The following is a 26924-nucleotide window of genomic DNA, read 5'->3' on the forward strand; positions in this document are numbered from 1 at the left end:
AAAAGTGCGAAAGTGCTTTTGCCGATTTTAACAAGTTAGGTGCCCTAGCCTTTCATATAAATATAACCCATTTAAAACAGCATAGATACTCGAAAAAGCGCTACTCCGGTTAATATTATGAATTAAAGAGAAGCCTTTCCGTTAACGAGTTCCCTTTAAGCGAATTCATGTTTAATTAAAATAAGCGAATTCATCGGCAACGAAAGGACATCTGCTAACATCTGCGGCGGACAAAACTTTCATGCAATGTATCATGTGTCAGTTGCTTACTCGCGTGAACAAGAGGCTTTCACATTTGTTACTCCTTCCATCTAACAGACAACAATTGATACACGCAGGCTGGAAACCATATTAGTTACAGGGTGAATCATTTGTACAAATCCCGTGCAAAATAATCCCCCTGTTTTAGAAGATAGGTTGACCTACTTTCCTTTCAACTTTTTTTCTCCGAAATATTACACAATGTCACTTTGAAAATCCTCTGGTTTCGTGAGCTAAGCGTGACCTAATTTCTCATTTACATTTATATTATACTATTTCAGAGCTTACCGAAAGACAAGTAATTTTTAAATGTCGACATGCCTTGGTTTGCTTGCGAGTTAGTTTAAATCGGGCAGAAAACATCATATATTGGCAAAATGTTTAGTGATGCCATGTAATTTCAGCATTCATAAATAGCACTCTTTGTAATGCTGCTGACCTAGTATCAAATATTCGCATCACAACGCCACTTGCGAAGTTTCCATATATTTCAATTACACCAATAGGAACGATGACACCAAAGAGTTTTCTTTTGCGAAGGTACACGAAATATAACTAGGGTGAAATACCAATCCATTTGATAAATAATTTTTATTCGACCACATGAACGCTGATATCCTGAAAATTAATGTTGAAAGAGAAGTACGCATTCTCAGATATCGGACATCCAGTCGCGATATTCAATCGTTCATATGCACAAATCTCACATTAATATTAATTGCTACCCAAGTTTGTAAAGTTTAGAAACCAACAAACAGAAAATAACTTAGCCTAAAACACAATTAAAATTCAATCGGCAATAAATTGCCATATAAAACAAAAAAGATTTGGTCGCGAGAGTTACGTTAGATGACTGCAAAACGACGTTGTTTTTTAAGCAGAATGTAAAACAATCAAATTAAAAAATGGGAGTTACGACGCCCTTAATAACACATCGTGTGTATTAAACTTCCCTGGTAAGTACTTTGGCAAGTACTATTATTATTGTACTTATACACCTGTTGGAGTATTTCGGACAATTTCGAATTTAAAATAAATGAAAACCCGACATATAAATAAGACGCAAAAGTAAAAAGAACATTTTACATGAATATTTAAGAAAGACAACATGATCGTGCAATTCCGCCAAAACCTCGATGTTCGCAAGTGAGATGATAAATAAATACTTCCCTGTATTCGATCAATTATTAACTTTAGCATATCGTTGTTCTGCCAACAAACAGCCGGGTGCAAAATATTTCCGTCCTGTGATATGCTCGTAAATATTCTCGATATTAATATCATACCCTCGCGTATGTACTTTCTATTAGCTCTTTAGTGATCCCTTCCATCCTTGGCCAAGTCATGTTTCGAATATGTGAACATTTTATTCGACCATACATGGCCGGCGGGATGTTAAAATTGTAAACAAGAGAGAGGTAAAATCAATCGCGAATTTCGTTATAACGGCTCGTTTACGAATTGTTGCGCCTGTTATCGTCGAAAATGATTACATTTATTGTATTTTGAGCCATTTAAGCAGTAATAATTAGGGCATGACATCATCAAAATCGTCAAGTGAGATCTTGAAATTGCAAATTTCGTAAATAAAATTGTGAATTACTCGGTAACGAATTCAGCTTTAATGACCGTCGGGGTATTGTTTTGTTGAAAATTATTATTAATGTGAGAGCGCCAAAAACATACAGTCCATACCGATGCGACTGCAATTTATATGGCCGCAATTGGTGTGGCGCGTTTATTAATAGTGTAAAATAAATTAAACGAATATCAAATATAACCAAGCCTGTCAGCGTGTTTATTTTCTGTGGGCAAGAATCGTAAAATAACATCTTGAGACAAATTCACTTCTATTATAAAATCTTAATTTTCAGTTATTATCGTTATACAAATAACGTGTGGCAACTTTTTAATTTATCGTTGACCAAAAAACCGCCCCACACTCCTCCAAACGTGTGTCGAGCTTGAACGACAGGAACAGATTCATCGACGACTTTAATTAGGGAAAATATGTATTTTATTGGGAATGCAAAATAAATGTAACAAAACGTATTTTTTTGTGATATACCTTTGTATTTTCGGAAACGGGTTGCCGTGAAAGGTAAAATTTGATCTAAATTAATCGCAAAAATATTTTATTTTAAATGTAAAAAAACACATTTTCGCGATATAACTTTGTATTTTCGGAAACAGGTGTCGTGAAAAGTAAAATATGATCTAAATTAATCGCAAAAATGTATTATTTTAAATGTAACAAAACCCATTTTTCGCGATACAACTGTATTTTCAGATACCGGGTGTCATGAAGAGTAAAATATGATCTGAATTAACCGTAAATAATGTTTCATTCCAAATGTATCAAAACGCATTTTTTGCGATATAACTTTGTATTTTCGAAAACGGGGCGTCCTGAAAAGTATTAATCTAATGTTTTATCTATCGTCTAACTAACGCCTCGTACACATCATTTTCGGGGAGAACTCTAGCCCGCGAAACTTCATTTAATTTAAAATAGAGAATGTTTCACGCATTCCAAAACGGAAAATCACGAGTAAGTCGACAGGGATTCAACCCACCGGATTCAGTATTCTATATCCACCCCGTGTCAGAACTTTCCGAAGAATGGAACAAAGAACCCGTCAAACCGCCGCTGAAGAAGGGGGGTATTTTTTGCACTAATAATTAGGGCGTGACATTATCGAAATCGTCAAGAAACAGGTGAATTTGCAAATTCCATAAATAAAATTGTAAATTGCTGGGTAACATTTTAGCTATAATTATCGCGACAAAACACGTTGAAACTTGAGGGAATTAGTTACAATTAGCGCCTGACCTCTAAAAGGCACTCGAGCGCTCGAAAAAAAAGCACTCGAGCCCAATTTTTTTAGCATTAAGTCGCATACGCAAAATATCCTGTAAAAGAAGTGCTGTTCATTAACGTCATCTCGTCTTATGACCACGCAGAAATGCCTGTATTGCCAAATTATTAAATCACTATTTCAAATCAACATTCAGGATTGGCACAATTTCAGATTTGCGAAGTTTATCACCATAGAAAAACATGAGAAAGTTAATTAGCGTCTTAATAAATATCTGCATCACGGTATCGACAATAATATTACCATTCACATAAAATTGGGACGGTAAATTTACAAATCTTGATAGGTAATATTAAAGCCAACGCAAATGTTAATTTGATTCCTCAATGTCTTCAACAGCTGTTGCCGATGTGAACGAACGGGTAAACCCGAAATATAAAACTTCGATGTCAGCCGACCCGCAAGAATTCACATTTGTAAAAAAGAGAGGGCGGGAATATAGATTACCAAAACCTGGATATCGCCGCCAAAACGATCGGTGACAAGAACAATTAGCGATTACAACGGAATTAACCAGTAAAAACGCTTTGTTGCCGATTTTTTAATGTTTCCACCACGTTCCAAAAATATTTGTTATTCGGTACTCGTTAAAAATATCCGAGTAAAAAAAATATTGAATTTTGCCCACCCGTACTCGCATATCAATGAGAAATAGTTGTGTAAATATCGCAAAATTCCGGAAAATGCCACGTCCTTTCAACATTGTGATTACAATAAAATGGCACTTAATGGTATTTTGTGAATTTGGTGATTTTGCAAATCTGTGACATGCTGCTAAAAGTTTCGTCTGATTTGAAAATCGTGCACTTTGGTCACAATTCATCCAAAGTGACTATAACACTTTACTAACACTTTCATAGTCATTTTGAATTCATCGATATCATTGATAGTCACATGACCACTCTCGTTCAAAGAAAGGCACTGCGTAGAATTCCAACATCTGGTTTCTAAGACGAGGAAGCGTTTTTGCGGGAGAAGCGGAACCCGTGTGCTTGTATAATAATCATATTATAAACAAAAATTTTGCCGTTAATGCAAAAGCTTTATCTCCTATGTCTGCATCTAATAGGTTAGAATTCCGGTAAATATCATTATGATATGCAGAATTGAGTTAAAAAGTACTAGTATGTTACTTATTTGTCAACTTAATACTTGTTAATTAATATCTGTTAACTTTGAATTTTTATACCATTCAAAATCGGAAAAAAAATGCTATTTCTCTTCAAAATCGGAAAAAAGTGCTATTTCGCAGTCCCTAAAAAAAGTTGCGAAAGTGCTTCGCAATTTTCGCAAAAAAGTGCGCTAATAGTGAACACTGGTGAACACACAAACTAAATTTTTATATTTTAAAAAAGCGAATTGAGGTACCGAATTCGCTGTCATAACCAGAGCTGGGGAGTCGGAGCCGGAGCCATGGAGCTGTGACATTTTGATGGAGCCGGAGTTGGAGCTGAACTGGCAATGATAGGTGGAGCTGGAGCCAGAGCTGAAGCTACCAGAAATTTCAGTGGCTCCAGCTCCTGACAATGGATTTCTTTTTATTTTCTGATTTTTTAAAAATTCTTGGGGTTGAAAAAGGATTGTGTGCATTACTTATGTCGATTTTAATTCTATAGATTTTGGCGTTTCTAATCACTTATTAATAGAACTAAATGGTTGGCGGTCGCGGTACAGGGTCAAATATCAGATATCCAGGGATGGCCTATACCGAATGATTGACTATTTCAATATACATTATAAATTCAAATTGGCAGGATTCAGATGGCATGGCAGATGGTATAAATACAAATCAAATTAAATATTGGGCAGTTTTCCACACATTTTACGTCGTTAGATTGCCATAGTAATGATTTTATTATTTCGTAAGTCCACGAAACAGTGAATTACATTGAACAGAATTAAAACAATAAGGCAAAGCATTTTAAGTTTCGGTCATGGATGAAATCTTTAGCGCAATAGGAAATCATTTTCTAACATAGTGAATTTTTTTGAATATTATTATCAAAATTATTTGACAAAGCGCGGGAAAAAGTAAAAATTATTCTTCACTAACCTTCCCAATTAATCAACTTGTTTTTTTTCCGACTTACGAAAGAATATAACTTATTTACTATTTGACCTTTGCATTGTTATGTCCCATTTTGACATTCTGAGAAAATGGCCTTTAAAGTTTTTTTCCAGGGTTTATTTTTGATAGCGAATTTATCTTTGCATATCTGTATAAAATTTTTCGTTCAGTTTGGTTGTTGCATTTTTCTAGAATATTTTTCCTCTTTTCTTGCATTTATTTTTTTATTTTATCAACATTGTTTTGGACATAAGTCTCTTTTGCACTAAATTATTCTTTTTTATCTTTGCCGCTGGTGTGACTTAAGGCAACCTCATCATACTCATCGATTGCTTAAAACCTAGTAACACTATTTTATGAAGCATTCTATTATATAAATGATAACAATTGCATATGAGTAGCCAAAACGAACTGTATCAACTATTCTGAGCTCTCTCATTCCACAAGGTATCTTTTTTCCTATTGTCGTCATTGGTAAAAAGCGATTAGTTCTCCATTTAATTAATGAAACTTACTGCGTTACAGGAAGCTAATTAACTAGATAAAAAAATATGAACTATAAATATTTAATCTCACATATTGGTTAAAAAAATCTCAAATTCGACTGATATAAGTAGACTACATGACCCACAACAGATCTTACTAAGTATGTGCAGTCATGCATGAAGACTTATGTCCAGAATATATTTGAAATTTGTTATGGGGAGTTTAGAGCTTATGTCCGCTTTTGTAGACATAAGCTACTTTTGCATAAAAAAAAAAACAGCGAACCAAGACGTATGTCCGCTTTTTTAAGACATAAGTCAGTGTTGTACTCCAGCATAGGGACATAAGTTAAGGCTATCTTCCAAACCATACTGGGTCAAGCTCATGTGCATCTGAAAGAGCATAGTTTAAAACATCAGAAAATTGAAAAACTCAGAAAGTGAAAATCTCAAAAAGTGGACATAAGTTTTGCTCTACAGCAGCGATATAGTGTAAGATTTCAAATTCTTCATAATGGAAAAAGCACTTCTGCAAATGTAAGTGCTTTCGAACATCAATAAGATTTTTGAAGCAAAATCTTAACTCTGGAAAATGCACTTGCTCACAAGCTTCCAGAATGTCTTTTATAATTCAATTCTTTTATCACTGACACAACTTGCAGACATATCAAGCAAGCATTGTGGTATTTTCCATCCCACATCCAGTTGAAAATCTGATTGAATTTATCAGCTTTCTTTTTAAACTCATGTTTACAAAATAACTTACAAATAACTGCAGAGTGATTATTTACCAAATGTGAGGCACAGGAGGGTAATTACTAAATTTTCTGACATAGAGGCAGCATTTTTTCCTATACTGTTTAGACTGGTTGCAAAAAACACCAGACATGAATTATATATTGTTAGGCCGTAACATTAATATTTCATTATCAGTCATAGCCGATCGAGGCTAATAGAATCTGCATTTGATTTATAGTTTTATATGATGTCAAAATTGTTAGCATATATTCCTGACCAAAAACGATGGAAAGCCAGATAACAATTTAGACTGCCAAGCACATCATTCAACTAGTTGCCTTAGTTAGCCATAACAATAATCAATACAGTGACACTAGTGATGTAACAATATGTCAAAAGAGTTTTCTGGTTAATTTTATGACAAAACAACATAAAATGCGATTTTAAAATGTGACGTGAGCCATAGATAATAAGCGACAGGCCACATGTGGCCCGCGGGCCTGGGTTTGGACCACCCTGATTTAGAACAATAATTAATATATAGCGATTACATAAATTTCGGCAAATCAAATAAAAAAAATATTGCCAAAATCTTGACATTTCACTACAATGAGAGATGCCTGACTTGCATTAAATAAAATTCAGTCCTGACTCAGTAATATAGTGTGTGCTAGAGAATGCAGTACTGTATATACTCGCCGATAGGCCGCGCCACCGTATAGATCGCATTATTAGTTTTGTCTTAAAAAAGTTTAATTTAGAGTTGACTTGCACATAAGTCGCACTGAAAATCTAGGAATTTAAAAGGCCCTTTCCCTAGCTTTTCTGCATAGATAACTTTCAATTTTTTTTTGTAGGGCATATAATCAAAATATGTTTATCAACACCTGTGAGCGATAATAAGTGCATGTACACAAGGGCAGACCATACGATTTCCATGAATAACCAACTTGCTGTTCCGACTTGGTGGCGATTTGCACTTATGTCGAGCGGATTGGTCGCACCTATATTTAATTGCGACCGATCTGCGAGTATATACGGTAATTCAGTGTAATATTCTGTACTCAGTGTAGTATATAAGTTATCGATTTGATTACGGAGTTTTGTGTTTACCTAATTTTCTTCATTTCAGTTTCAGATAATATCGTTCTCTTACCAATGTGTAACAAAATCATTCAATAAAATATAAACAGTGAGGCCTTGCCTCTTTGCAGATGATAAGCATTTTATTTGCTGTATTGCAAATACAATGAATATCAAAAATTCAATGATTGACTAACAACTTGAGAACGAGCCTGTTTCAATTTGTAAGTTTGATATTTTGGGTAAGACAACATAACTAACCTTGCTATGTGTTTGTGTAAAAAAATCTTTGACAATATTTCTTCTGCATTCATTTGCATTTCTTGAAAAATAAGTCTGACCATGATTATTTGGTTTATTGTTATCTTCGCAGGCTGAAGAATCAATGCAGTCTGAAGAATACACTTTTTCCAACTCATCAGCGAGTGTTTCAAAGTCTACACCCTCTATTCCTTGTTCAATAAAATCTTGTGATGCCTGAATATTGCATATTGAACATAAAAATTATGGCAAATTGGAACTTATTGATAAGTAGTGGAAAATCAAAAGCTATGAAATATAATCTTGGTCTGACATCGATGGCAATATCAGCTTAGAAATGATTGAATATATACCGGTATCATATTTAACAAACAAATATATCAATTCTCATTTGTACTTTAGATTGTTTTTTGACGAAATATCATGAAAAAAAAAACACTTATAGCAGGCTTTACATAGCATGAACTATTGCGCCATGTTCAACTAGTTGGCACATCGGCTCTACATGAATCTAATAAATCACCTTATAAAAAGTTTCTTCCAGTTCATTAACAAGTTGAAGCATTCCTTTGTTGATAGCTCTCAATTTATAAATAAGGAGAAGTCGCTTTGATCTATCAACTAGGAATCGATGGCATTTCAAACACATTGCACGTAAGAGGTCAAGCAATGTCTGAAAAAAAGCAAGAGTATTTCACATATATTAAGGATACTAATTTTGCCAGTTATCATTTTATTTTATTACATATGCATACAGTGGCACAGCTAGTTTTTTTTTTTGGAGAGTCGAACTCTCCCCCCCCCCTCATGAAGTAAGCCATAAACGCCTTTACATTGATGTTTATTCTCTCTAAATTTGTGCCCTGATAACGATGATAATTATTTCATTTTTGTACTTGTACGGAATTGTGAATTCAGTGAGAGTTATTATACATTCATTGGCGGTGAGATTCTTAAGAAAAAAAACGAAGGAGTAAATCCGCAATCAAAATTTTTTGAATGAAAAGCGGAATATAGAATACTGAAAATAAAGCGTTTTTCTAGGCATTGATAATCTCAAAAATTTGTGGGCCTACGGCACACATTATGTTTAGTCGGCGTTTGCCTTTCTATCCATTACTTTAAATTGCCGTCGAAAATTTTTGTGTTAACATTATTATTGGGATATGCCATTTCTGCCATCCTGTTTCTATGCCATTTCTCTCTACCTGTATCATACATGTGTATGTTATTTTCTATTTAACTGATTGGAGTATTTGGTTGTATTAAGATCTTTGTTAACAGTTAGACTTACATTAGGTTAAATGTGTTATGCTTCATTCACAAACATTGGATTTATACAAAGACACTCAAGTTGGTAATCTGTAAAGAATCTGCTCATCAGACTTCCCAACATGGCGCTGCGACTAACAGATGCTACCAGCTGGAGTACTTTTTTCAAATATCTCGGCATCCCCGATGAGAGATCCGATGAATATGGAAATACATTTCATGCTAATGAGCTCACTGAGACTGAATTACCACAGCTGGACAAAAATACTCTTAAAAGTGATTTGGGTATAACAATCTTAGCACATCAAATTAAAATATTGAATCATTCTCAGCAAAACATATCCAACTCTTCTCAGCCCACCAAACTAAATCTGCCCGTAAAGTTACCTGAATTCTCGACTAGAATGTCTAGTTCTGATTTTCGCACTGCTTTATCCGTGTGGACAACATTCAAGAACCTTCAACCACATGCAAGTGTTCATGCCAATGATTTACTTTACTCTGCATGTGATCAGGCAGTTCAAAAAATCATCAACAACACATGTTCAGAGTTCAGAGACTTAACCGAAAAGGAATTCCTATCTAAAATCAGGAACATTGTCACACTAGAACTAAATCCTCTTACGCACAGAACAAAATTCATGGACATGCAGCAACATACTGGGGAAACAGTCACACAGTTTGTAGCCAGACTGCTTTCTGTGGCACACGACTGCGAACACATATGCCCAAGCGAAGCATGCAAGTTTGATCAAACCGACTGGCACGTTCGGGATCAGCTCATCAAGGGCATCTGCAACACAACCCTTTAGGCTGACATACTGTCCAAATGCGCAGACAAAAAGGCCCTCATTACCTTAGAGGAAGTTGTTAAGTATGCCACTGCTTACGAATCGGCTATTCGAAATCAAGAAACAATACACAGCCACACACAATCATATTCTGTTATCACACTTTGCCACACAAAGACAACGTCAAAAGAGAAGCCCTAGTAAGAAGTCATCTTCAGGACGTATTGCATGTAGGGGATGTGGCAGTCTTAATCATGGATCCACAGAAATGGACAGGAAGAATCGATGCCCAGCATGGGGAAAAACTTGTTCTCACTGTCGAAAGGATAATCATTACAAGAAAGTATGCTTCTCCGCAAAAAGCAATGCAATACAAGCACAGTCCATGACATCATCCGAGTCCCAGTCAGACTCAGATTCTGTGGATGAAAAAGCCAATCTGAGCGTAATTTCACTTTATATCGTTGGAGATCCACACTCCTCATTAGCTGAAATCAAAATTCAGATCTCTCATACTTCGTCTACAGCAAACAGCATCTGCTCCAAACCTGTGACAGCACTACCGGACAGTGGAGCATCAATATGTGTCGCTGAACATCCATATATTTCATATTTGCACATATCGAAGAGAGTTCTACAAAAATGTAACAAAAGCATTCGCATTGTAGGAGGTAGTACTATCAAAGCTTACTGCTATGCCAACGTAAACATAAATATTATTGGATATGGTAAACAAACAAAACAACTATACTTTACTGAACCTGGGATAAAGCTACGCCATCTATATTTAAGTAAAGATGCATGTATAGCATTGGACATCCTACCGAAGAGTTTTCCACTGCCATCACCTAATGCCAGCTCAATAAACTCTCTTACGAGCACAAGGTCTCCCACAAAACCCTTAATCACAAATCAACGGGTTCAATCACTACCGATCAGACCTATGTCTATTCCTTTTCCTCCAACTGAGGACAACATAACTAGACTGAAACAGTACATTTTGGATAGTTTCAAGGCTTCTGCCTTTGACCGATCTCCACCATTCCCCATAATGCAGGGACCACCTGCACACATCTACCTCAAACCGAAGGCTATCCCATATGCACGCCACACACCGATTCCAATACCCATACATATGGAGAAACCAGCAAAGCAAAAACTACTGGACGATGTCGAAAAAGGCATAGTAAAGCCCGTACCTCCAGGCATGATCACACCATGGTGTTCACCCATGGTCACACTCTTGAAGAAAAATGGATCTATCCGGCGAACTATTGATTTACAGAAATTGAACGCCCAGTGCATACGAGAAGCTCACTATAATCCATCTCCATTCAAAGCTGCCTGCAAAATTCCTCCTAACACGAAAAAGTCTATTTTGGACATCACTGATGGCTATCATAGCGTTCCACTAGATGAGGAAAGTCAACCACTGACTACGTTCATCACACCATGGGGAAGATTTATGAGCACGCGCCTTATTCAAGGTTTTAAATCTGCAGGAGATATTTTCAATCGCAACCTTGATCTTATTCTAGAAGAGTCAAACATTAAAAAAGTACAGCATGTAGTGGATGACCTATGCCTATATGAGAGTGACATTCAATCATCCTTCTATCAAGTTTGGGATTTTCTCACACTAAGCGTTCAAAAGGGGATAGTATTCAATCCTGATAAATTCAAATTCTGTCAGGATACCATCATATTTGCTGGCCTTAAAATAACCCCTGCTGGGATTGCACCTGCCCCAGCGCTTCTTGACTCCTTAAAAAACTTTCCACCTCCGACAAACATTCACGACGCTCAAAGTTGGCACGGCTTGGTAAACCAAATATCATGGGCTTACGCCATCTCCCCCATTATGCTCCCATTTCGCGACCTAATAAAAAAGGGATCCAAATTCATATGGGACGACACTCTTCAATCTATATTTGAGAAATCGAAACTTATCTCCCTATGTGAAGAAGGGATCAAATCATTTGATCTTCATCGACCATCTTTGATTCAATGCGACTGGAGCAAGGACGGCATTGGCTACCTACTTCTACAGAAATATTGTACCTGCGGTACAAATGAAGCCCCAAATTGTTGCCCTGATGGTTGGCATCTCGTATACGCCGGCTCTCGGCACACTTCACAAGCTGAAAGAAACTATGCACCCACCGAAGGCGAAGCGCTTGCGGTTGCTTGGAGCTTAGACCATGCCAAGTCTTTCATCCTCGGCTGCAAAGATCTCATTGTAGTAACCGACCACAAACCCCTCATCCCATTGTTCAGCAACCGACAACTATCTGACATCAGCAACCCACGCGTGCTGAGATTCAGATCAAAAGTTTCTCAATACGATTTCTCCATACACCACTGTTGTGGAAAATGGCACAGAGGGCCAGATGCCCTTTCAAGAAATCCAGTACTTTCTGCCTCTAATTCAACTGATGAAGACCTCTTTGCTGCTGAACTAGAGGACGACACCACTTGGTCTCTCATGCACGAGACAATACAAGCCTTAAATTGTTACATTGAAAACGAGAATGGACCTCTTACAAATCGGGCAATAACTATCGATAGGCTTCAAAACGCTTGTCAAACTGACAAATCACATCAGCTGTTACATGAAACTATTTCTTCTGGATTCCCATCCACAAGAAGTGCCACTTCACCAGAGGTTCGCTCCTATTGGGAACTACGTAACAGACTATCTTGTTTCGACAACAAGATCATTGTTTTAGATAACAAAAGATTCGTTATCCCTCGACAGCTCAGATCATCTGTGCTTCATACACTACACAGTGCCCACCAGGGCTGCACAAATATGGTCGCTAGGGCAAAAGTTTGTGTATACTGGCCGGGAATGAACAAATGCATTCTCAACTTCAAATCTTCTTGCTCCACTTGCTCCTATATTGCACCATCTCAAGTTCAAGAAACTATCATACCAACACCTCCACCCCAATGGCCTTTTCAACAAATCTGTGCTGACCTATTTTATCTAAATGGTAACGATTACTTAGCAATCACAGACAGATTCAGTGGATGGATTGAAATTGCCCACTTTCATCGATCACCTTCCACAAACCGCATCATTCCTGTTTTCGAACAACTTTTCACGCGCTTCGGCTGTGCTGAAGAACTCAGTACTGATGGTGGCCCTCAGTTTGCTTCAGAGGAATTCAAGAAATTTGGGGTGTGAAAGGTCGAATCTCGTCAGCACACTATCCCCAATCAAATGGGCAAGCTGAACTTGCCGTAAAAACAGCCAAACGACTCATCCGGGACAATTTACTGCCAGACGGTTCCCCAAAAAGTCGTTCATTCGGCAAAGCACTTCTTCAATATCGAAACACCCCTCTCCATGATATTGGACTCAGTCCAGCACAACTTTTGTTTTCTCGGCATCTGAAGGACTTCTTACCTATTCACCCATCAAACCTACGGCTCAATCCACTGTGGACACAAGCAGCCAAAGCTAGAGAAAAAACTCTTTCTCAGGAATATATTGACCTACAAACTGAATACAACAAACATGCACACGATCTACCATTCTTAGAAGAAGGAACAAACGTTTCAATCCAAAATCCCATCAACAAAAGATGGGACAGGTCAGGAAAAGTTGTGAAATGCTTCAAACACCGTAAATACTTGATTAGAATGGATGGATCTGGGAGAACAGTCACACGAAACCGGAGATTCCTCAAGCCTATTTCGTTCGAACCCCAAGCCACAATTCCCATATCACTCAACCTGCCACATTCTAGCCATATCTCCAGAGCTAACCACCCTCCAAATTCGGGGCCCCCACCTATTTGCCCTTTGTCAAACCAAACTAGTCCCTCAGCTATTTCCCGTCCAGCCACGCACCCACCAAGATTACCTCTGGCATTGAGACGCCTACAGCCTTACAACAAGCCAGGGCTGTCTGAATGAACATGACTATACTGACTGTTCTATGTGATAAAATAAGACATTTGATAATGAATACTGAACAATTTTTATTTCTTTGTTTATTGCTTGCTGTTCAAATGTTTCTTCACCTGTTGCTATTTCGTTATTTATTCACTCTGTCATTTTGTGATATTTTGAAAAACAAATATCTTTTTCCTTTACGAAGGGGAGATATTGGGATATGCGGCGGTGTGGCTCAACGGGCTAAGCGTTTGGAATACGCTCGCCACCGCACCTCTAATTACTCTGCGTGGGTTCGCAGGTTCGAATCCCATGCAGGGATGGTTATGTGCGAGAGGATTGCTGGACTCCTCGCCATCGTTGGGTGGTTCACGTAACCGCTGGTCGGTTACGGCTTCCTCCACCAACAAGTCCATGCTTCCGAGAACAAGCAATATAACTAATCCCATACCCGACTTGGAATGGTAACCGGACGAGAAGCCGTGGTTCGCCATATGGATAAGTCGTCTTATCGGCTTTCCTCTCCCCCGGGATAAATATGTAAATCCTATCCTATCCATTTCTCTCTACCTGTATCATACATGTGTATGTTATTTTCTATTTAACTGCTTGGAGTATTTGGTTGTATTAAGATCTTTGTTAACAGTTAGACTTACATTAGGTTAAATGTGTTATGCTTCATTCACAAACATTGGATTTATACAAAGACACTCAAGTTGGTAATCTGTAAAGAATCTGCTCATCAGACTTCTCAACAATTATTTATGGTTGGGAACGCGACTTTTTCCCGGTTTGTGATAATATATAAGATAATTAATCTTAATAAGTATGTTCGATCAAATTTTATTTTACTGAAATAAATTTTACGCGGAGTGGCAGCATTGCAATAGAGCGGAGTCCGTGTCACAAGTACATCTCAAGTTTGTCAAATGTGCAAAATAGCAGAAATACGGATCAAAATAATATATAATCGGGCAGTTTACCACTAATTTTTATGTCCGTGGATTGCCGTGGTATTTTAGAGTAGTCATTGTTTTGTCGACGCAATCGCAGGTTAAATTAAAGACAAAAAAATTATTATTAAAGCAAGACATTTTAAATATGCCAGTGTTAATCATGGATTAATTACTTTTCACGAGAGAAAAATCTTTTTCGTTGAAAAAATCGGCTCTTTTAACAAGAGGCGTAATCGCGGCGACTGTTCGACGTGAATTTCGAGGCCGTGAATTTGTATTTTTGATTTACTGGTATACTTTATACATATTTTCATTGTATGAAATTAAATTGTACTAAACAGGATTTTATATTAGATATCGAGATTTTACGAACGACGACAACGGGTACGCAAGATTGCAAAAATATGTATCAAAATTGAATACATCAGGCAGCTTACCTCATATTTTTATGTCCACAGATCGCTGTGGTATTTTAGTGTAGTAATGTATTTATTTTGACAAAAAAAGTCGCAACCGCGAGTTACGTTGGACACAATTAAATTAATATATAAGGACATTTTAGAAACTAGTAGTTGTCATGGATTGAATATTTTACGCGACAGAAAAATCATTATACGCTGGAAAGGCGCATTTTTTATTGAGCGCGTAATCACGGTGATAGTTACAGACGGCACAGAGAATTCCTGATTTCGAACCCAACCCCCTTTTGAAAATCCGGGCTACGCGCCTGTATGCATACAACCATTTGGATAACTTCTACGTAGTTTACAAAATTTATTATTCTTTATTTCATTTGACACAAGTTACCTTGAAAAATACTGGTTGGTAGATGGGTATAGGTAATTCAATATGTCCCAGATGGCCAGGACATCCACTCGATCCCAATCCACATGTTTTACAGTCATCAAGTCTGGTGGGTGGACCAAATACAGGATCATAGAGACCATTTTCTGTTGGATGTAGCAAGAAGTTCAAGCTTTGTGGGTTTGTGACTTCTTTCACGCTCAAAGCCCTAAAAATATTCATGTTTTCATAAACCAAAACTGATAATTAAATTAGATGCCTGTACTAAACAAAGAACGTGAACATTTCATATCTTTCTTGAAGACAAGAAAACTGATGTCAATCCTTATTATCTGTGGGTCATGTTGGTTGCCGGGCTGATGTAATCAACAGTCACGCACTAATCCCAATTTACCACACTTCACAATAAAATTACCGAACTTGCCTGTTACAGGATTTATTGTTAATGTATGGGTTTTGAAAATCTAAGATTTATTGCGAGGCGCAGTTCTTACCACTTCATTGCAGCTCCTGCCACGAACGAACTGCTGCAGCTCTTGCCAGGGTTTTATAGCGCTATTCAGTATTCAGTATTAACGGTATATTCACAAATTAATGTACCAGATTTTAATTGATCATGCGGAATTATATCTACTCAAACCCTAACCGCAAATCCATCAAAACTGTATTCATAAGAAAAACATTCCAACCCAATATTTGTTACCATACTGCCATAGGGGACAGCCCTGTCTTTACGGCCCACCTGCCGTGGTTATGGAAGCAAAATTTTTACCTGCCATTGGTTTTCAATTTGCTGCCGCTGTAACGACAGCTCGTCATTGGTTTGTGGCAGCTAAAAAGTCAGTCGCCATAGGTTTGGCCGTAGCGGCCATGGTATGGAAATACCGCCATGGTTTTGCGGCAGATGCAGACGACACAGAATACTTAAAACTGCACTTGTCTAATGCAGCAGTCAGAACAGTCAGCTATGCTTCATTCATATAAATGTATAAACTGCTGCGACGTGTGGAACATTACCTGACTACTGTACTACGCGTTCGGATCTCGTTCGCCATCGCATACCCTATGTGAATTTGCAGGTTCGAATCCTGTGGAGGAAAATTATGTGCATGGTTGCTGGACTTCTTCCCGCCATACTGCCATACAGCCATAGCGTGTATCCCGTACAGACTTAACCGCTGGTTAGGTATGGCTCCCTCTAATTATAAGTCCACACATCTAGAACAAATAAGGGGCTACATTATCCCACAAGTGACATGGACTGGTAACCAGACAAAAAGTTTTGGTGGTTCGCCATATGATAATTCTCATCGGCTTCACTTTCTCCATGCATGTAAAATGTTATTTCAGTATTATCAAAGGTATAAGGGTCATAAGAGGCAATTTTGATTAGTAGACTACCACAAATTGTGTGATACCAGTACCGGTAATAAGTTTCAGCTGAATTTAGGAATTCTTGAATAACATACCTTATTTCATCAGAACTATAGCATGTAAATTTCATTCCATCAAGAACCTTGGATGGTATTTCCCATCTGGAAACCATTGCCCAATTTCTGTATATCAAGATTTCCCACCTTTTTTCCGATTTCAGGATTTAGACTACCCACCCGTATTCTTTTCTCCTAATGCAGTAATGGAATATTACAGTATTATACCTATATACAGAATAAATACCTACAGATCTAAGACTTTAACAGTATACTGACTTATCCAATTGTCATACTTTACAGGTACGGCAATGACACTTCTTTTAACTATTACCGTACCGTCCTACTAATCATGACCAGTACGGTATCTCTTGCTACTGGCTGACTGGCTACAGCACCAACCCCAAACGCGGACACGTGCCCACCTCCCAAGATCATATTACTGTTTACATACTTTTTTTGTTTTTTTTTATTTGCCAATTGATCGAATTAATAGTTGATTAGTTCCCATCCAAATTTGATTTGATCCCATTCCCAGAAATAAACGTTTGCATAGAAAAATACCACTGTGAAGCTAGTAGCAATTTGACCTTTGTGGGCGGCGAAGCGGAAAGGTGAATATTGACAGCAGAAATAGAGGCGTGTCATAATCTACATCCGAAAAAATGTAGAAAAACGAAACTAGCATACGATCAATGGAAAGATACTAATCATTTAGGATAAATTACCATCTACAAAGTAAAAACTAACAATAATTACTCGATAAACAATGAAAAAAAAAAAAAAGAATGACATGAATTTTATATTACTTCCTTCGAAATAGCAGATGAGCAATTCCTAAATTAAAGATTTGATTATTTATTATTAAAGATGTCTATCTGAAGTTTTTCACACTATTCGAACCCAAGCCTTGTTTTTTTTAGAATCTAGGGTATTCTCGAAGCGAAAATGGCCTTATTTGGAAAAATTACTTATAGCGAAAAAAGCAGATTTAGCCAAATTTCAAAGCCTAGCAGCACACCCTTCCGCTCAAGAGGCATCCGATTTGATTATTTATTAATAAAAAGGTTTATCTAAAGTTTATCACAACACTCAAACCTAAGCCTTGTTTTTATTAGAAGCTAGGGTATTTTTGAAGTGAAAAAGGCCTATTTTAAAAAAATTACTCATAGCGAAAAGAGCTGATTTAGCCAAATTTTAAAGCCTAGCAGCACACCCTTCCGCCCAAGAGGCATCCGATTTGATTATTTATTATTAAAGATGTTTATCTGAAGTTTTTCACACAACTCGAACCTAAGCCTTGTTTTATAGGAATCTAGGATATTTTCGAAGCGGGAATGGCCTTATTTAGAAAAATTACGTTTAGCGAAAAAAGCTGATTTAGCCAAATTTCAAAGCCTAGCAGCACACTCTTCCGCCCAAGACGCATCCGATTTGATTATTTATTATTAAAGATGTTTATCTGAAGTTTTTCACACAACTCGAACCTAAGCCTTGTTTTAATTAGAATCTAGGGTATTTTCGAAGCGAAAATGGCCTTATTTAGAAAAATTACGTTTAGCGAAAAAAGCTGATTTAGTCAAATTTCAAAGCCTAGCAGCACACCCTTCCGCCCAAGAGGCAACCGATTTGATTATTTATTATTAAAGATGTTTATCTGAAGTTTTCCACACAACTCGAACCTAAGCCTTGTTTTTATTAGAATCTAGGGTATTCTCGAAGCGAAAATAGCCTTATTTAGAAAAATTACGTTTAGCGAAAAAAGCTGATTTAGCCAAATTTCGAAGCCTAGCAGCACACTCCTCCGCCCAAGACGCATCCGATTTGATTATTTATTATTAAAGATGTTTATCTGAAGTTTTTCACACAACTCGAACCTAAGCCTTGTTTTTATTAGAATCTAGGATATTTTCGAAGCGAAAATGGCCTTATTTAGAAAAATTACGTTTAGCGAAAAAAGCTGATTTAGTCAAATTTCAAAGCCTAGCAGCACACCCTTCCGACCAAGAGGCAACCGATTTGATTATTCAGTATTAAAGATGTTTATCTGAAGTTTTTCACACAACTCGAACCTAAGCCTTGTTTTTATTAGAATCTAGGGTATTCTCGTAGCGAAAATGGCCTTATTTAGAAAAATTACTCATAGCGAAAAATGCTGATTTAGTCAAATTTCAAAGCCTAGCAGCACACCCTTCCGCCCAAGAGGCAACCGAGCTGATTATTTATTATTAAAGATGTTTATCTGAAGTTTTTCACACAACTCGAACCTAAGCCTTGTTTTTATTAGAATCTAAGGTATTCTCGTAGCGAAAATGGCCCTATTTAGAAAAATTACTCATAGCGAAAAAGGCTGATTTAGTCAAATTTCAAAGCCTAGCAGCACACCTTTCCGCCCAAGAGGCAACCGATTTGATTGTTTATTATTAAAGATGTTTATCTGAAGTTTTTCACACAACTCGAACCTAATCCTTGTTTTTATAGGAATCTAGGGTATTTTCGAAGCGAAAATGGCCTTATTTAGAAAAATTACGTTTAGCGAAATAAACTGATTTAGTCAAATTTCAAAGCCTAGCAGCACACCCTTCCGCCCAAGAGGCAACCGATTTGATTATTTATTATTAAAGATGTTTATCTGAAGTTTTTCACACAACTCGAACCTAAGCCTTGTTTTTATTAGAATCTAGGGTATTCTCGTAGCGAAAATGGCCTTATTTAGAAAAATTACTCATAGCGAAAAATGCTGATTTAGACAAATTTCAAAGCCTAGCAGCACACCCTTCCGCCCAAGAGGCAACCGAGCTGATTATTTATTATTAAAGATGTTTATCTGAAGTTTTTCACACAACTCGAACCTAAGCCTTGGTTTTATTAGAATCTAAGGTATTCTCGTAGCGAAAATGGCCTTATTTAGAAAAATTACTCATAGCGAAAAAGGCTGATTTAGTCAAATTTCAAAGCCTAGCAGCACACCCTTCCGCCCAAGAGGCAACCGATTTGATCGTTTATTATTAAAGATGTTTATCTGAAGTTTTTCACACAACTCGAACCTAAGCCTTGTTTTTATTAGAATCTAGGGTATTCCCGTAGCGAAAATGGCCTTATTTAGAAAAATTACTCATAGCGAAAAAAGCTGATTTAGTCAAATTTCAAAGCCTAGTAGCACACCCTTCAGCCCAAGAATCAACCGATTTGATTATTTATTATTAAAGATGTTCATCTGAAGTTTTTCACACAACTCGAACCTAAGCCTTGTTTTTATTAGAATCTAGGGTATTCTCGTAGCGAAAATGGCCTTATTTAGAAAAATTACTCATAGCGAAAAATGCTGATTTAGTCAAATTTCAAAGCCTAGCAGCACACCCTTCCGCCCAAGAGGCAACCGAGCTGATTATTTATTATTAAAGATGTTTATCTGAAGTTTTTCACACAACTCGAACCTAAGCCTTGTTTTTATTAGAATCTAAGGTATTCTCGTAGCGAAAATGGCCTTATTTAGAAAAATTACTCATAGCGAAAAAGGCTGATTTAGTCAAATTTCAAAGCCTAGCAGCACACCCTTCCGCCCAAGAGGCAACCGATTTGATTGTTTATTATTAAAGATGTTTATCTGAAGTTTTTCACACAACTCGAACCTAAGCCTTGTTTTTATAGGAATCTAGGGTATTTTCGAAGCGAAAATGGCCTTATTTAGAAAAATTACGTTTAGCGAAATAAACTGATTTAGTCAAATTTCAAAGCCTAGCAGCACACCCTTCCGCCCAAGAGGCAACCGATTTGATTATTTATTATTAAAGATGTTTATCTGAAGTTTTTCACACAACTCGAACCTAAGCCTTTTTTTTATTAGAATCTAGGGTATTCTCGTAGCGAAAATGGCCTTATTTAGAAAAATTACTCATAGCGAAAAATGCTGATTTAGTCAAATTTCAAAGCCTAGCAGCACACCCTTCCGCCCAAGAGGCAACCGAGCTGATTATTTATTATTAAAGATGTTTATCTGAAGTTTTTCACACAACTCGAACCTAAGCCTTGTTTTTATTAGAATCTAAGGTATTCTCGTAGCGAAAATGGCCTTATTTAGAAAAATTACTCATAGCGAAAAAGGCTGATTTAGTCAAATTTCAAAGCCTAGCAGCACACCCTTCCGCCCAAGAGGCAACCGATTTGATCGTTTATTATTAAAGATGTTTATCTGAAGTTTTCACACAACTCTAACCTAAGTCTTGTTTTCAAAGGAATCTAGTGTATTTTCGAAGCGAAAATGGCCTTATTTAGAAAAATTACGTTTAGCGAAATAAGCTGATTTAGTCAAATTTCAAAGCCTAGCAGCACACCCTTCCGCCCAAGAGGCAACCGATTTGATTATTTATTATTAAAGATGTTTATCTGAAGTTTTTCACACAACTCGAACCTAAGCCTTGTTTTTATTAGAATCTAGGGTATTCTCGTAGCGAAAATGGCCTTATTTAGAAAAATTACTCATAGCGAAAAAAGCTGATTTAGTCAAATTTCAAAGCCTAGTAGCACACCCTTCAGCCCAAGAATCAACCGATTTGATTATTTATTATTAAAGATGTTCATCTGAAGTTTTTCACACAACTCGAACCTAAGCCTTGTTTTTATTAGAATCTAGGGTATTCTCGTAGCGAAAATGGCCTTATTTAGAAAAATTACTCATAGCGAAAAATGCTGATTTAGTCAAATTTCAAAGCCTAGCAGCACACCCTTCCGCCCAAGAGGCAACCGAGCTGATTATTTATTATTAAAGATGTTTATCTGAAGTTTTTCACACAACTCGAACCTAAGCCTTGTTTTTATTAGAATCTAAGGTATTCTCGTAGCGAAAATGGCCTTATTTAGAAAAATTACTCATAGCGAAAAAGGCTGATTTAGTCAAATTTCAAAGCCTAGCAGCACACCCTTCCGCCCAAGAGGCAACCGATTTGATTGTTTATTATTAAAGATGTTTTTCTGAAGTTTTCACACAACTCGAACCTAAGCCTTGTTTTTATAGGAATCTAGGGTATTTTCGAAGCGAAAATGGCCTTATTTAGAAAAATTACGTTTAGCGAAATAAACTGATTTAGTCAAATTTCAAAGCCTAGCAGCACACCCTTCCGCCCAAGAGGCAACCGATTTGATTATTTATTATTAAAGATGTTTATCTGAAGTTTTTCACACAACTCGAACCTAAGCCTTGTTTTTATTAGAATCTAGGGTATTCTCGTAGCGAAAATGGCCTTATTTAGAAAAATTACTCATAGCGAAAAATGCTGATTTAGTCAAATTTCAAAGCCTAGCAGCACACCCTTCCGCCCAAGAGGCAACCGAGCTGATTATTTATTAATAAAGCTGTTTATCTGAAGTTTTTCACACAACTCGAACCTAAGCCTTGTTTTTATTAGAATCTAAGGTATTCTCGTAGCGAAAATGGCCTTATTTAGAAAAATTACTCATAGCGAAAAAGGCTGATTTAGTCAAATTTCAAAGCCTAGCAGCACACCCTTCCGCCCAAGAGGCAACCGATTTGATTGTTTATTATTAAAGATGTTTATCTGAAGTTTTCACACAACTCGAACCTAAGCCTTGTTTTTATAGGAATCTAGTGTATTTTCGAAGCGAAAATGGCCTTATTTAGAAAAATTACGTTTAGCGAAATAAGCTGATTTAGTCAAATTTCAAAGCCTAGCAGCACACCCTTCCGCCCAAGAGGCAACCGATTTGATTATTTATTATTAAAGATGTTTATCTGAAGTTTTTCACACAACTCGAACCTAAGCCTTGATTTTATTAGAATCTAGGGTATTCTCGTAGCGAAAATGGCCTTATTTAGAAAAATTACTCATAGCGAAAAAAGCTGATTTAGTCAAATTTCAAAGCCTAGTAGCACACCCTTCAGCCCAAGAAGCAACCGATTTGATTATTTATTATTAAAGATGTTCATCTGAAGTTTTTCACACAACTCGAACCTAAGCCTTGTTTTTTTAGAATCTAGGGTATTCTCGAAGCGAAAATGGCCTTATTTAGAAAAATTACTCATAGCGAAAAAAGGTGATTTAGTCAAATTTCAAAGCCTAGTTACACACCCTTCCGCCCAAGAGGCAACCGATTTGATTATTTATTATTAAAGATGTTTATCTGAAGTTTTTCACACATCTCAAACCTAAGCCTTGTTTTTTTTAGAATCTAGGGTATTCTCGAAGCGAAAATGGCCTTATTTAGAAAAATTACGTTTAGCGAAAGAAGCTGATTTAGCCAAATTTCAAAGCCTAGCAGCACACTCTTCCGCCCAAGACGCATCCGATTTGATTATTTATTATTAAAGATGTTTATCTGAAGTTTTTCACACAACTCGAACCTAAGCCTTGTTTTTATTAGAATCTAGGGTATTCTCGAAGCGAAAATGGCCTTATTTAGAAAAATTACTCATAGCGAAAAAAGCTGATTTAGTCAAATTTCAAAGCCTAGTAGCACACCCTTCCGCCCAAGAGGCAACCGATTTGATTATTTATTATTAAAGATGTTTATCTGAAGTTTTTCACACAACTCGAACCTAAGCCTTGTTTTTATTAGAATCTAGGGTATTCTCGAAGCGAAAATGGCCTTATTTAGAAAAATTACGTTTAGCGAAAAAAGCTGATTTAGCCAAATTTCAAAGCCTAGCAGCATACTCTTCCGCCCAAGACGCATCCGATTTGATTATTTATTATTAAAGATGTTTATCTGAAGTTTTTCACACAACTCGAACCTAAGCCTTGTTTTTATAAGAATCTAGGGTATTCTCGAAGCGAAAATGGCCTTATTTAGAAAAATTACGTTTAGCGAAAAAAGCTGATTTAGTCAAATTTCAAAGCCTAGCAGCACACCTTTCCGCCCAAGAAGCAATCGATTTGATTATTTATTATTAAAGATGTTTATCTGAAGTTTTTCACACAACTCGAACCTAAGCCTTGTTTTCATTAGAATCTAGGGTATTCTCGTAGCGAAAATGGCCTTATTTAGAAAAATTTCTCATAGCGAAAAAAGCTGATTTAGTCAAATTTCAAAGCCTAGCAGCACACCCTTCCGCCCAAGAGGCAACCGATTTGATTATTTATTATTAAAGATGTTTATCTGAAGTTTTTCACACAACTCGAACCGAAGCCTTGTTTTTATTAGAATCTAGGGTATTCTCGTAGCGAAAATGGCCTTATTTAGAAAAATTACTCATAGCGAAAAAAGCTGATTTAGTCAAATTTCAAAGCCTAGCAGCACACCCTTCCGCCCAAGAGGCAACCGAGCTGATTATTTATTATTAAAGATGTTTATCTGAAGTTTTTCACACAATTCGAACCTAAGCCTTGTTTTTATTAGAATCTAAGGTATTCTCGTAGCGAAAATGGCCTTATTTAGAAAAATTACTCATAGCGAAAAAGGCTGATTTAGTCAAATTTCAAAGCCTAGCAGCACACCCTTCCGCCCAAGAGGCAACCGATTTGATTGTTTATTATTAAAGATGTTTATCTGAAGTTTTTCACACAACTCGAACCTAAGCCTTGTTTTTATAGGAATCTTTGGTATTTTCGAAGCGAAAATGGCCTTATTTAGAAAAATTACGTTTAGCGAAATAAACTGATTTAGTCAAATTTCAAAGCCTAGCAGCACACCCTTCCGCCCAAGAGGCAACCGATTTGATTATTTATTATTAAAGATGTTTATCTGAAGTTTTTCACACAACTCGAACCTAAGCCTTGTTTTTATTAGAATCTAGGGTATTCTCGTAGCGAAAATGGCCTTATTTAGAAAAATTACTCATAGCGAAAAATGCTGATTTAGTCAAATTTCAAAGCCTAGCAGCACACCCTTCCGCCCAAGAGGCAACCGAGCTGATTATTTATTAATAAAGATGTTTATCTGAAGTTTTTCACACAACTCGAACCTAAGCCTTGTTTTTATTAGAATCTAAGGTATTCTCGTAGCGAAAATGGCCTTATTTAGAAAAATTACTCATAGCGAAAAAGGCTGATTTAGTCAAATTTCAAAGCCTAGCAGCACACCCTTCCGCCCAAGAGGCAACCGATTTGATTGTTTATTATTAAAGATGTTTATCTGAAGTTTTCACACAACTCGAACCTAAGCCTTGTTTTTATAGGAATCTAGTGTATTTTCGAAGCGAAAATGGCCTTATTTAGAAAAATTACGTTTAGCGAAATAAGCTGATTTAGTCAAATTTCAAAGCCTAGCAGCACACCCTTCCGCCCAAGAGGCAACCGATTTGATTATTTATTATTAAAGATGTTTATCTGAAGTTTTTCACACAACTCGAACCTAAGCCTTGTTTTTATTAGAATCTAGGGTATTCTCGTAGCGAAAATGGCCTTATTTAGAAAAATTACTCATAGCGAAAAAAGCTGATTTAGTCAAATTTCAAAGCCTAGTAGCACACCCTTCAGCCCAAGAAGCAACCGATTTGATTATTTATTATTAAAGATGTTTATCTGAAGTTTTTCACACAACTCGAACCTAAGCCTTGTTTTTTTAGAATCTAGGGTATTCTCGAAGCGAAAATGGCCTTATTTAGAAAAATTACTCATAGCGAAAAAAGGTGATTTAGTCAAATTTCAAAGCCTAGTTACACACCCTTCCGCCCAAGAGGCAACCGATTTGATTATTTATTATTAAAGATGTTTATCTGAAGTTTTTCACACATCCCAAACCTAAGCCTTGTTTTTTTTAGAATCTAGGGTATTCTCGAAGCGAAAATGGCCTTATTTAGAAAAATTACGTTTAGCGAAAGAAGCTGATTTAGCCAAATTTCAAAGCCTAGCAGCACACTCTTCCGCCCAAGACGCATCCGATTTGATTATTTATTATTAAAGATGTTTATCTGAAGTTTTTCATACAACTCGAACCTAAGCCTTGTTTTTATTAGAATCTAGGGTATTCTCGAAGCGAAAATGGCCTTATTTAGAAAAATTACTCATAGCGAAAAAAGCTGATTTAGTCAAATTTCAAAGCCTAGTAGCACACCCTTCCGCCCAAGAGGCAACCGATTTGATTATTTATTATTAAAGATGTTTATCTGAAGTTTTTCACACAACTCGAACCTAAGCCTTGTTTTTATTAGAATCTAGGGTATTCTCGAAGCGAAAATGGCCTTATTTAGAAAAATTACGTTTAGCGAAAAAAGCTGATTTAGCCAAATTTCAAAGCCTAGCAGCACACTCTTCCGCCCAAGACGCATCCGATTTGATTATTTATTATTAAAGATGTTTATCTGAAGTTTTTCACACAACTCGAACCTAAGCCTTGTTTTTATGAGAATCTAGGGTATTCTCGAAGCGAAAATGGCCTTATTTAGAAAAATTACGTTTAGCGAAAAAAGCTGATTTAGTCAAATTTCAAAGCCTAGCAGCACACCTTTCCGCCCAAGAAGCAACCGATTTGATTATTTATTATTAAAGATGTTTATCTGAAGTTTTTCACACAACTCGAACCTAAGCCTTGTTTTTATTAGAATCTAGGGTATTCTCGTAGCGAAAATGGCCTTATTTAGAAAAATTTCTCATAGCGAAAAAAGCTGATTTAGTCAAATTTCAAAGCCTAGCAGCACACCCTTCCGCCCAAGAGGCAACCGATTTGATTATTTATTATTAAAGATGTTTATCTGAAGTTTTTCACACAACTCGAACCTAAGCCTTGTTTTTATTAGAATCTAGGGTATTCTCGAAGCGAAAATGGCCTTATTAAGAAAAATTACGTTTAGCGAAAAAAGCTGATTTAGCCAAATTTCAAAGCCTAGCAGCACACTCCTCCGCCCAAGATGCATCCAATTTGATTATTTATTATTAAAGATGTTTATCTGAAGTTTTTCACACAACTCGAACCTAAGCCTCGTTTTCATTAGAATCTAGGGTATTTTCGAAGCGAAAATGGCCTTATTTAGAAAAATTACGTTTAGCGAAAAAAGCTGATTTAGTCAAATTTCAAAGCCTAGCAGCACACCCTTCCGCC

At 36.7% G+C, this 26924-nt stretch overlaps 1 protein-coding gene across 1 annotated transcript in view; it reads right to left on the reverse strand.

The window, feature by feature from the left end:
- The window catches only part of LOC120344288 (DNA-directed RNA polymerase I subunit RPA1-like), a 36681-nt gene extending 19555 nt beyond the window's left edge, over positions 1–17126 (reverse strand). Inside the window, exons 1-4 of the mRNA XM_039413424.2 lie at positions 16971–17126; positions 15505–15709; positions 8299–8448; positions 7776–7991 (exon numbers count right to left, since the gene is read on the reverse strand). Coding sequence (XP_039269358.2) covers positions 7776–7991; positions 8299–8448; positions 15505–15709; positions 16971–17047 — 648 coding nt within the window. The 5' untranslated portion in view covers positions 17048–17126. The remainder of the gene's footprint in view (positions 1–7775; positions 7992–8298; positions 8449–15504; positions 15710–16970) is intronic.
- Between the last annotated feature and the right edge of the window lie 9798 nt (positions 17127–26924).

Source organism: Styela clava, chromosome 5, assembly GCF_964204865.1.
Source record: "Styela clava chromosome 5, kaStyClav1.hap1.2, whole genome shotgun sequence".
NCBI lineage: Eukaryota > Metazoa > Chordata > Ascidiacea > Stolidobranchia > Styelidae > Styela > Styela clava.